The sequence below is a fragment of the Argiope bruennichi genome, chromosome 3, assembly GCF_947563725.1.
Source record: "Argiope bruennichi chromosome 3, qqArgBrue1.1, whole genome shotgun sequence".
NCBI classification, from domain to species: domain Eukaryota; kingdom Metazoa; phylum Arthropoda; class Arachnida; order Araneae; family Araneidae; genus Argiope; species Argiope bruennichi.
In genome coordinates this window covers 91,646,942-91,659,669 of record NC_079153.1, presented here as the reverse complement: position 1 = coordinate 91,659,669, position 12,728 = coordinate 91,646,942, and the positions used below count along the sequence as shown (strand labels likewise).

General features: G+C 29.6%; 1 protein-coding gene across 2 annotated transcripts in view; it reads left to right on the top strand.

Moving 5' to 3' along the window:
- LOC129963134 (mothers against decapentaplegic homolog 6-like) overlaps nucleotides 1–10,939 on the top strand; it is a 67,734-nt gene extending 56,795 nt beyond the window's left edge. For both annotated transcript variants that reach the window (XM_056077228.1, XM_056077227.1), the window contains one exon: nucleotides 7,441–10,939. In XM_056077228.1, coding sequence (XP_055933203.1) covers nucleotides 7,441–7,976 — 536 coding nt within the window. In that variant the 3' untranslated portion in view covers nucleotides 7,977–10,939. The remainder of the gene's footprint in view (nucleotides 1–7,440) is intronic.
- Nucleotides 10,940–12,728: the final 1,789 nt, after the last annotated feature.

Genomic DNA, 12,728 nt, shown 5'->3' with positions numbered 1-12,728 from the left:
GTGCTTAAAATCGGTTTAAAGTTTTAATTTTTATCTGAACTGAGTATATTTATACCGTACCCTTTTAATTAATGAAAGGTTTATTCGCAGGCAAAATATATATCGAATTCTTGATCAGTTTATTAAATTTCTGTAAAGATAACTCCTAAAATAAAATTTTAAATAATAGAAAATCTCATGGGAATCGATATAATTGCATTGTTTTATTTTAATTGCTTCTGTTGTTTTAGATCTATTTTTCTGTTATACCATTTAATATTGAATTATGGACGAGAGTGTAAACGGAGTATAAAGGAAGGATTGGAACTTTGAACATATAGGTGGGATGGAAAATATAATTCCATACAGAATTTATTTTATCAACTAAAAGATTTTATTTACTTGCATTTTACGTAAGTAGTTTTGTTATTGGCATTTCAATGGTCTGCAAATATAGATTTTTAGTATTTCGATTTTTACAGATTTCTTATACGGACGTTTATTTGATCTATTTAAAATTCCCTGCTGGTTTATATTTTGAATATTCTTGCTTGTGTGTTTTTATAATTGTTGAAGTAATAGACATGGGATATTTTTTGATAATCTAATTAATATAAATGCTAATCACATGACCTTTGTTGTAGAATTCAGAAATCTTAGTAGACAAAGAGTTCTTTTTATCGGCTAGTGGTGCTTTTATGAAAAAAATTAAATATTTTTCGAAAAAATTAAAAATTGTGACAAAAAGTGTGTATTTTCTAGTCAAAAACTTGCTCTATTATTTTTACGTTATTAATGTGCAATATATACTTATGCAGATCTAATATTCTTTTCCATTTCTTCATGCCAATTTTATCAAGATCAAGAAAAAGTCGCGGCTCGCGTAAGTCTCGCGTTCGAAAGGGAAACGGACGATAACTTTGAAAGCGGTCGCTCGCTTTTCACGCATGTTATTGCGCAATGGTCCTTGGCTCTCGTCGATCGTGGCGCCCTAATGGCGACTTTTGTTGATGAATATTTTTTTTCTCTTGTTTCTTTTATTTTCTGTCGTTTGGCGGCATTTATTTTCGGGAACTCGTGTAACTTTTGTGGCAGCGACGGCAGTTCGAGATATGGCGGCTCCGAGTATGAGTGAAAAAAGAGCATCTGAATACTTACTTGGCGCCGTTTGATATTTGTAGTACTATTTCCTTTTTTTCTCTTTTTCGGAAGGCGACTCGTCGCCATTTTATTGCTTTCCACGTGTTTTTCTGCTTTTTCGACTTTTCCCTCCCCCACTACATATTCTTTTTGAAAACTTTTTTATCATTTTGGAAAGTTTTTCTGTTGCCCTAAATAGTGACTCCCGACCTCCTAGACTTACAGGCAACTGAAGTTTTTGCGCCAAATTCTCGTCTTGAATTAGAGGGATTTTTTTCTCTCTTTTTTTTCGAATTCTTATTATAACAACAGCGAGGTTATTGGATGAATGGGTATTTGTTATTCATAGGTTTTGACCGAACAGAATGAATGAAATTTCTCTAAGAACTTGGCTTTTTCTGAATGAAAAAGTGAAAACAAGCATAAAATATTTCTCATTATTTGATATATATATTATATTAAGCAAGAAAGCTGAAATGTTTTAAAATATTTTTCAGTTTTTTTTTAACTGGTGATATTTTATTTTTGTTAATTGGCTGGTCCGTTTTTTCCATTACAGTTCTTAGTATAAGTATAAAGATGTTTTCAAATTTATAAAACATTGAGATAGAATTTTGTTTAGTATTATGAATGATTTCGAATTTTAAATTTATGCACTCTTAGTTTAAAATTCTATGCATTGTACGCATCAAATACATTAAATGTATTGATCCATGTATTTAATGTATTTGATTTCTTTTTAACAAAACTCTGGAAATGGAAATTATATGTAATTTATCTTTTAGTTTCTGCAACATCACTTTACAGTTGTCTATTAATTCTGCCGCATATTTGAAGTAAATACATTCGACGTTCGTCATACTGCTACTTTGTTTTTTAAAAAAATTCTTGTTTTTATGGTGATAATAAAGTATAAACGTTTATCCATTTTGTGTTGGAAGCTGAAATACGGGCTTAATCAGTCCTGCGATTCGCAGCGTATATTTGTATTGTAAATAAAAACAAATACAAAAAAAAAATGATTCCTTTCTTTCCTTTCACCGATGTCATGATCAAACATTTATCTGAATTTTTTTTACGAACACAAAAGAACACTGCGTTATCGTTTCTTCAGAAAACCGTAATAAACAATGAAAAAAGTCGTCTGAAATGAAAAATTTCGCTGCATTCTTGGAGTGTACGGTTAATTGCACCTTCCTGTTTTCTACCTTTTCCCCCTTCCAATTTTCTTCGAAATCTTCTGGCTCTTGACAGTACGCTTCTTCTAGAACAGACATTCCGAAACTGAGAAATAGAAGAGTAGTGGAGGGGGAGAGGCAGGGGGTAAGAATGAAGCAAAGAAAGAAAAAGCAACCTCTGAATGCTCTGTCTATGGCAGAAGAGGCTCGAGAAACTTGCCCACGCACCACGACCTCTTATCTGTTTATTTTCTTTCTTGTTTGTGTATTAATTTTTTCTTCTCTTTTAATTCTCACCGCAAGTGTCGTCGGGAACTTTTAAAACTGTTTCTGAAATCCTTTCTTCGGGGTCAAGTGATTTTAAGAGCTCTTATTGCTGTCCTGCGTTTTTCGTTACTCATATTCCAGATCATTTAAAAAAAAAGTTCTTTCTACATCTAGTATAAGATAATCGCAATGCGTATTTAATAGATTTGTGGTGATTTTTGTACAGATGAATTAAATAGAATTTCGCTGGTGTTACCATTTTGTGTCTTGAAAGAGATAGGAAACGACTTTTCAATTCATAGTTTGCCTTTCAAATATCATCTTTGTTTTTACGATGCAGTTGGCTTATTTTTATTGGCCATTGCAGTAGACTTTTTGCACGTCCATATAACTATCCTCCCCCTAAAGAATTTTGATTTTTAGAAAATTCGGTAGGTAATTTTGTTGAGATGAGAAGAAAAAATGCAATCAACTCGAATTGTTTGAGCTGAGACTTCAGTTTTCGTTTTTATACTTGAAGTACTTAAAACTATATGTTGTAATTAAAAGGAATTCTTACATTTTATGTGTTATAATTTGTAAATGTAACATCAATAATTTGTTGGGTTTTTTTTATCTATGAATACAATCATACGTAAACAGTAAACTTATAGTTTTTAAAAATGAAATATTTACAGAAATGTATTCGATTAATCTGCAGAGTACTAGTAATTGATAGTTTGTAACTTCATCGTTTAGTAGATATGATTAAAATTTTAAAATATGATTAAAATTTTCTTTTATTTTCTAAACATTTGGTCTATATAAAGGCAAATTCTAAAGTTATTAATTATTCTTCTTATGAATTATAGTTGCACACATTGAATAGAATTAATTAATGCAACTTTCCAATCTCATGTCTAGAGTTTGAGAAGTTCTATCTTTTTATTATTGATTAGCTGGTTTAGTAATTGTCTAGACGCTATTAAACGAATACTGTCTTGGCATTTTCTTCAGAATGAAAATTGTTTCTTGCGCGACGAACTCTTCAAAATGTGGTAACCCTGTCTTTCTCGAACTTAAGAGGCACATCACGTTTTTTACTGTTTTTTTTATACTTAACCTTGGTTGTGGGGAAGAGAACGCCTACGAATTTGCGAATGTACAAAAATTCTGTTAAACAAACAAATAAACCGAAAAAAAGAACTCGAAGTAGTTTCATTTGTTGGTAGTATTAAGAATTGATGCCATTTTTTTAATTGTCCCATCAATTAAACAGTATTGTAATCGTCTGCTTTTAAAATGTTTATTTTGCTTAATCAGATGCGCATTAATTACTTAAATATTTCGTCTGAATCATTTTCAAATTGGCTTTTATTAAAAAATCGTTTACATTTTTTTTTTCACATCATATTTGCATTTTATTCTTAACATGTATAAATGTTTGAATTTTCTGAAAATCATTTATACGCGTTTTTAGTCGACAAAGATTTGAATTTTTAATCTTTGAAACGAGTAATAACAAAACTTGTGGTCTTTTACTGGAAATGAAAAGAATTCTATTCTTTGAGGTTATTTATTATTCATTTAAGTTTTTTTTTTTAACTATAAACTATATTTTAATAGGGAGCACAATAAAATTAGTGGATTTAATTTATTGGCCGGCTTATTTTTCTTAATTGTGTTCATGATTACAATTAAATTTGTTGCAAATGATTTTTTTTTTTTTTAAGTTTCTGTAAATTTATCATTAGAATTGTTGACAGAAATATCTCGTATTGAAATCAGTGCAGTGTGAATGTCTTCATCGATCAATGACAGGCTGAAGTATTACCGTCTTTTAAAGTATTCTAATTGTGCAATTTTTCGTATATTTAACTTCAGTGGTCTGTAAGCTTGTAATCTTTAAATGCCAAGAGGCGGGGATTTACGTCTGGACAGAGAGTCACTTAACTTGGACAGTTCTCATAATGCCCGAGGCAGACGGTGAACTTTCTCCCCTGTCTGGATCACAGACGATAGTATTCTTAAGTTCCCCATCCCTCCCCTCTTGTCGCCAGAACTTATTTATTTCGAAAGGTAGACCTTTTCTTTGTAGATATTTTAGTGCGCCCGCAGAATATAGTGACGTACTCGGATAACCAGGGGTTGTGGATCTCGGTGTTCTATATTATCTTTTCTTTGATTAATTTATTTGTTCAGAAAAATTTCTCTTCAGTTAAACATTTTTAAAATTTCGCCATTTTGCTAATGGCATAGTAATAGCCACGACTTCTGACTAAAATATTGCATTTCAAATTATTCTTTATTCATCAAATTTAATTGAAATTTTTCCTTTAATTGTTTTTATTTCTGATTTTGAATTTTTTTCCTCATTTTGTTATAGTAATAATGAGACTAATAATTCAATTATTAAAATACTTTTCAGTGTGCGATGTTTTAGATTGCAAACACGAGCACTTTTCCTCGGAAACACATATTTTAGATTTTCGGAATCGAATTTTATCATTCTTTAGGTCGGTTAATTTTTAATATAATAATTTTTCTAAAGTTTTAATAGTACTTTTTATATAAATTTTATCGTTTTATCATTTAGTGTTTGTTTGGCGCAATTCATTACGTAATAAAGTTGATTTTTTTTTCTTTCTTTTTTTTCGAAACCTGTGTCATATCTGCGTGCTTTCTGTAATGACTGCTGTAATTTGAAATTGAAAGAATAAACTATTATAAATCGTTATTGAATTATAAAACATTTTGTCTCTTTCACTAAAACATCTATGGTTGATTCACTTTGTAGGGCTGCTTATTGTTGATATTTTTTTTTTGCGAGTGTTTGAAATTCTAAGCGCGCCGAAATTCAGCGCAATGTTCCAGTGTGGCAACCCTTTTTGTGAAATCTTGTTTTTGTTGAGCCCTTCACCGTTTAAGCGAGAGAGCCAGTCAGTCGGTCTCTTCGTCGTATTCTTTTTTCTTTCCCTCCTTTTCTATAAGTAGGACATCTTGTCCTCCGAATTTAACCACTTCTTAAAGCCACTTTTGAAATGTTTACTTGCATATTTCAGTTCTTTGTACTGGTGCAAATTGAAGCGAGAAAATTTCCCCTTGTAATAGAAATCAGAAATCGGTGTTTTTATCAAATAATGGCTGAATTTGTAATTAACGTATAAAATAGCAATACTGTTAAATGATTTATTTAATTGCATCATGAAAATCGATGTAATTATAAGAAATATATTCTACGCTACTTGATTCATATAAAGACAAATCTATGGGAAAAATATTTTCTTTTAGTTAATGTTTCAACAACTTTTTTTTAAAGAATACATATTTTGAATTGAAGTTTCTTCGTAATTAATTTCTTAACTTTTTAATTTTATATTTCGTACAATTTCGGTCTTCGTATTTCTAATAGAATTGATGTAGTATATATTATTCAGGAATCTCACAGAACGTTTTTGGTATAAATATTGCATTTTATCTTTATTATTTGATATAAATGTTTTATCGTCTTTGTATTTCTAACAGAATTGCTAAGGTATATAGTATTCCGAAGTCTAATAGAATGTGTCTGATATAAATATTTTTTTATCGTAATTTATATAACGATGTTCAGAGTTTACTTATTCTTTGTATTAAGAAGGAAAAGGGCAGTTTTGAATAAAGAAATGTGGAAACTAGTGCCATTTAGAAAATTCAAATTACTCTTGGGTTATTTTATTAGGTTTTCGAATAAAAAGAATAAAAACGAAGTCAAACAACAACAAACAGAATTATGTCAGTTATTCTAACTACTGTTATGCTGTCCATGAGAAAAAAATTTGTTCAGTGCCCTGTATTTTCAAACAAGTCTCGTGTGACGCAGAGCGCAAGAAGTTCACTTTGATATTTTATGTGAGCCAGGTGAGTGGGGAGGGGAACCCGAAAGGTGAACGAGCGTCTGCCTGTCGGGAAATCGATATGCGGGGAGAGAGAGGCACACATTGTGTAGTAAAGGTGCGTAGTCTGAGCGTCGCCTCTGCAAGGAAACGTCGATTTCGGAGACCACTGTCTATTCCAGTTACTGTCCTTGACCCACCAGAGAGCTCTAGTACTTACCTGGCCGCATTGCCTCCAGGTTGGTTGATGGATGCGTCTGAGGCAGGTACTGCCATCTGGTGACGTCGGTTCCCATTATGATGGCGGTATGTGGTTAAAAACTAATATAAAAAGACGTTTACATCCACTAATCTTAATAAAAGGCGAATTTAGTTGAAGAATAGGTACATATTTATGATAATAAAAAACACAAAAATAGAATGTTGGTGAAACTGAGGTGTAATAAAAAAAAAACAGTAGATTTGTTATGATCAATAATAATATAAATATTGAAATTGTTATGTGTTGAAATCCATATTAATATACAAGTATTTCACATCCTTGAATGAACAATTGCTGTATATATATATATAATATTGAGCTAAGTTTTAAAGTCTATATCGATTGAAGCAAAAATAAAGAACCACGCTTTGCGCTACAATAGTAAGAATCACAAACAGATTTGGCAGTTTAAACCCATTTTTTGTATTATTGTAGATATACAATTTCTGGTCTTAATTTAAACACTTTTTTTTTATTATTAGTATTTATGACAGTGTTTATAAAAGAGTGTGATGTATTATTTTTGATTATAAAGTGGAATTTCAATTTTAGCCAATGAATATAAATATATTCATGTATTCTGTGTAAATAATGCAGAATCTTACTTCTTTCCAAAGTATATTTTTGTGTTGAAATGTTTTTAGTAATTATAATATAAAATGTTAATATTAATGTGAAACTTTAAAAGTAGTAAGTTTTAGTTATAAGTATTTATTTGCTGGATAAGTTTTTTTATATTGGATTTTTTTGTCTTTTTCAGGAAGCAGTGAGTCCTCGCAACCTTGGTGCAAAATAGCTTATTGGGAACTGTCTGACCGTGTTGGAAGATTGCTTCCAGTATCCCAGTCTGTAGTAAATGTGTTCGCTGATCTACCTCACAGTGATGGTTTGTGCCTTCAAACTCTGACAGATTCTCAAGTCACAACTAATACGTCTGTCTTACAGACTCGAACCAAGATCGGACAAGGAGTCACTATCTTTAAAGAGGACCATGAAGTTTGGGTCTATAACAGATCCAAGTTTCCGGTGTTTGTAAACTCTCCTACTCTCGATCCACCAAACACAGAAAAACTGACTGTGTACAAGTTACAGCCTGGGTATTCCATAAAGATCTTTGACTATGAAAGGTCAAAGTACAACCAAAGGGTGAGGGATTCATCAACACAAAAAAATGGACCTTTTGATCAGAATGCCGTCCGCATTAGTTTTGCCAAGGGTTGGGGCAATAGCCGATACTCCAGACGTTATATCACTTGCTGTCCATGTTGGATAGAAGTTATGTTTGTCAACAGGTGACAAAGATAAAAAAAAAAACTGTGCCATTTGTGAAGTAATGAATGCTTCTTCAGTTGATATTGCTAGTCGAGCTTAGTACCATTGTGCCATTGGCTGGTGTAAACTACATGCCAGGCCAGCGTATGTTTTTTGGTGCCAACAGAAATTCAAGAGTTGGATACTAGTTTTTTTTTTTTTTTTTTTTTTTCTTCGGGTTCCTCAGGATTTTATTCATTTTCATGATTTGTGAGTTGGTGATGTTTTAACCTATGTGATATAACTTCTTTTTAGAAACAATATTTAAATAACGGTCATTTTTTTATTATTATTATTAAGTTATGCTCTGTCTTTTCATTCTTCCTTAGTTCTGTTATAATCACCTATCACGCATGTCATCATAATGAATAGCTTGGAAGTATTAATGGTTAACCCACCACTCTGTATACTAAATATTTATTTTTAAAGCAAAGGCTGTTGTATTTCCAGCTTGTTGTCAAAAATTTGCGTCAATGTATTGCCAGAAGAAAAGTGCATTTACTCTCTGCTTCAAGTGTCCCTTCAAATGTTCTTAGCATATACTAGTATTGTCATCAGCAGGATGTAAATTTCTGCATATACATCTGCCTAAGCTCAGTTTTCTAAAAATTATCCTCTGTGATAATTATCAGCCTAACCTCTTTTATGAAATTTTAATTTTTTAAGATGACTATTAACTTAAGGGACCACATTTGCTTGTGATTTATGAAGGATGACATTTATTGAAGTTGCTATTTCAATACCTAAATAGTTCCCCCTGGATCTATTTGTATGAAAATAGAATCAAATCATTTTGTATTGATTGCAAGAGTAAATACTACACAGGGCTTTATATTTCACTTATATTGCATTTAAAGCTGTTGCCTATACCTGAATCTTGCATTTGTGCCATCTTTTTATCTAAAATGCCTTGAACTTGCATACTTGGCGATTTTTGCTGTAACAATTGTATATATGTATAGTTTAAAATTATTTTAAAATAAGAGATATAGAAAAGTTTATATTAAAAACTACTTCTTCCAAGATATATTGTGTAGAACCTATTGTTACTTAGTCATGAAATTTTTCCAGTGTATTGATTCACCTTTATATATTTTATTTAAATTATCCTATTACAAAATTTGTTTTGAAAAAGTGCTTGTTTCTAATTTGTAATGGATTTGAAATTTATATAAATTTAAATCGTGAAAATAATTTTTATCGGACTATAAATCAGTTAGTGGATTTAAAAATTTCTTTGTTATTATTGATTTACTATATTTATTATTTTGTAAACCAAATGAATTTTTTAAAAAATCAAAAATTGGAGTTTTAAACTGTGTTGTTTGATACACACCAGTTTTATTGTTCCAGCCATCTCCTAATATAGACATAGTCTGCATGAACGTGCTGTACAACATAGTTTATTTGAGCAAGATTATAAACGAGAATTTTCTCAAACCTTTCACTAGAAGCTCCATTTATAGAATATGCCACAGAAGAATATGAAAATAGTTGAAAGAAATAATATATTCTGTGTCATTGCTTTTGCCTTAATTCGAAGAACATGTACAAAGTTGTGTAAAGAGATTTTATCTGTTGGTTCTGCTACAGTTTTTCTCCCTATGAGTACAAAAGAAGAAAAAAAATCTGTCTTTGAAGTGCATTTAAACAGTATGGTGAATGCTGAACATGGCTGTAATTCCAATATTGCTGAGCTTAGCACACTGCAATTCTCATAACTTCCTGCTGTAGAATTCAGTTTTCTGATAATTGCTTTTCTTTTTTAATAGTGGCAGCTGTTGTATTTCACATTTCAGTTCTCTGTACATAAATTTAAAATTCATATAATTTATCATCATTGCCTATGTATTATTTTTTGGAATTTTTTTTTTAAATAGATTCACAATGCCATTCAAAATTTTGCACAATACTTATTAGAATAGTTAACTTTTTAATGGTGCTATAATATATATAATGAATGAATTTTAAGCTAGGCCCTAACTAGTTGTACTTTTGTAAGCAACATTTGCCACCAGTAGTAGACAGCATATTCTAGTCCCATCTCTACAGAATGGTCTGTTGTATGAATTTATTTGAAAGTTAATTTTTCAGCATGAGAGGAAGAACATGCCTGGATTTTTTTCTGGAATGATGCTATTAATTAATCTATATATTTATAATTTTTGAAAAATAAATGCTTTCTCAAAATGTTTCTTCTAATAATATTTTCATAAAAAAAAATGCTGTATGCATTCTAAAAATCCATATTAAATTTTTAAGTTTTATTAATAGCTACAAAATTTAAAATAATTGTTATGAATTTAATCTTTTATAATGAAGATAAATTACTTAATATTGTCACATTTCTTATTTTATTTTATTACAATTAATGATGTAAATCATTTTTGAAAAATGATTTGAATTCTATTTCTTGTCGGATTTGATTTTTGAAAAATGTTCTTTTATCATTTAAATAGTTTGAAATTTCTTTAATGAAGGCTTTTCTTCCTCTCCTTTTTGATACTGATTAAATTCTTTATACAATTATGTGAAAATTATTTATTGTGCAAGATTGGTTTCTATTTAAAATTTTTCACTTCCAAGTTTCTCACATTTGTAAAACATCTCATAAAACAGCTTCCTCAGTTTATAGAGGAAGGTAGAAAACTCCAAACCATGTTGATTCTGCTAATATTTATTTAAAATAGCTTTATTTGTATGAATTGTAAATCGAGAAACTATGCTTTTTCTACTGGAAAAAGGGAAACATTGTATTGAACTTAGTGCTGAAGTACTAAGGAATTCATTAGTGAGCATTATTTGTTTTTTTGTACAGTGTAAATACTCATGAAAGCTATATGCTGTAGAACTCATTGTAGACTACTTGTACAGTTTTGACAGGAAATAACATTGTACAAAGGGGCTTTGCCTCAAAATGTTTCTATATTAAAAAAATTATTAAAGAATTTGTTGCCTTAAGTTGTATTTTGTGTGTGTGAATTGGTTTTTAGATTTTTAAAAAACTTATATAAGTTTTTAAAGAAAAATTCAGCTTTTAAACATTTATATAGTGAAGTGATTTAAACTTATTCAGTTATATAGTGAACTGATGTTGCTAATTGAAAGTATGAGAAAAAATTACGATTTAATGTTATCATCCTTAAGTTGCAGCTTTGCCGATTTTACTTGATTCATTTCTCCATTAATCTAAATGCTCTGAAATTCCTATTGAACTAATTTCCGATTTAAGGAAAAGTATATGTACTGACTGCACTGGTCAGTGCATATACACTTTTCCTCATGAGAATATTTCAGTGGAGTTGAGTAGTTTTCATTTCAGTTATAGAATAACACAGAATATCAAATAAATCTTTAGATTCTCTCTAAATATAACAAAGTTAAATACTTCAGAATCGTGTATATGTTCATTTAGCTATTTCCTGCTATCATCTTGAATTGTCATTGATTTAAGAACAGATGCTGCTTTCTGTTTAAAAAAAATTTATTAATTTGACATTGCATCATCTTATAAAATTTAATCTTGAAAATCAAATATGACTTTAAAATCTTGAAAATTTAATTAATCCTATTCTACTATATTTAAGGCAACTATCAACTGATCATGATTTATAAAATTTTTTTATTTTCGCTTATTTTATAGAAAAAGAATTCAGTTTAATTATATCAACTTAATTGCTCTAGCAGTAACATGAAAAGTTATTAAAGCAGAATTCTTAAAAGACCTCTTTCTATGCAACATTTGTAATCGGCGATTCTTATATGAAGTGCATTCAGTGTAATATTATTCTTTTAAAACAAGCAAAAAAAAAAAAAAATCATTTCATTTATGTAATGTTGATATCGACATACACTGTAAGAATGTGTCAACAAAGTTGTATACATGTTCTAATCTACGTTTATTTCATATCATCATTACCAATAGGTGCAGTTAGATTGAATTTAAGGAAATAGAAATGAAGTTTATTGGAAAGTAGAGAATTAGCTTCACTAATAAAGTTGTAATTAGGCAATATTTTATTGAAAATACTTATCAATTCGTTAAAGGTAAATTTTCTTGGCAAAAAATAAAATAAAAAGACCAGTTTTTAAATGATAAAATTTATACCTCAGAGATTTTAAATTTAATTATTTTTCAAATGGAAGTTTAAAATTAGAGTATGAATTAATGTTTGATAAAGATTGGAACTCAGGAAAGTGTGACTTATTGTTTGTTGAAAATTGAAACATGTAAATAATGCTGTATAGAGATTTTGATATAAAAATAGTGCATATCAGAATTTCAATTCAAGGTTCAAATTTAAGCAAGAAATGGCTCGTGAAATAAAATGTGTATTTAAGCTGCGTGATTAGTAGCGAAGGGGAAGAATTTAAAAAAAATATCATGAATACTAACATAAAAATTGTATGACCTAATAAATATGCTTTTGTAACAAAGAACAAGATAGAAGCAGATGAATTTTTGGTTACATTGTCTGATAAAAGTATCTTGATATTTTAACATTAAAATTTATATGATATATCCAGACGAAAATTTGTTTAACGTGAACAATTCCATTTTTTTTAAATGCTATCAAATCCTTATAAAGAAGGAAACTTGGAAAGATTCTTAACGGGAAAAAAATTGATGTATTGAAATTGCAATATGCAGAAATATATATTACTAATTTTTCAGCATTTAATTGTTTAGAGCAATCGCGCACATTTAAATTTTTTGGAATTTAAGAAAACTTAAAA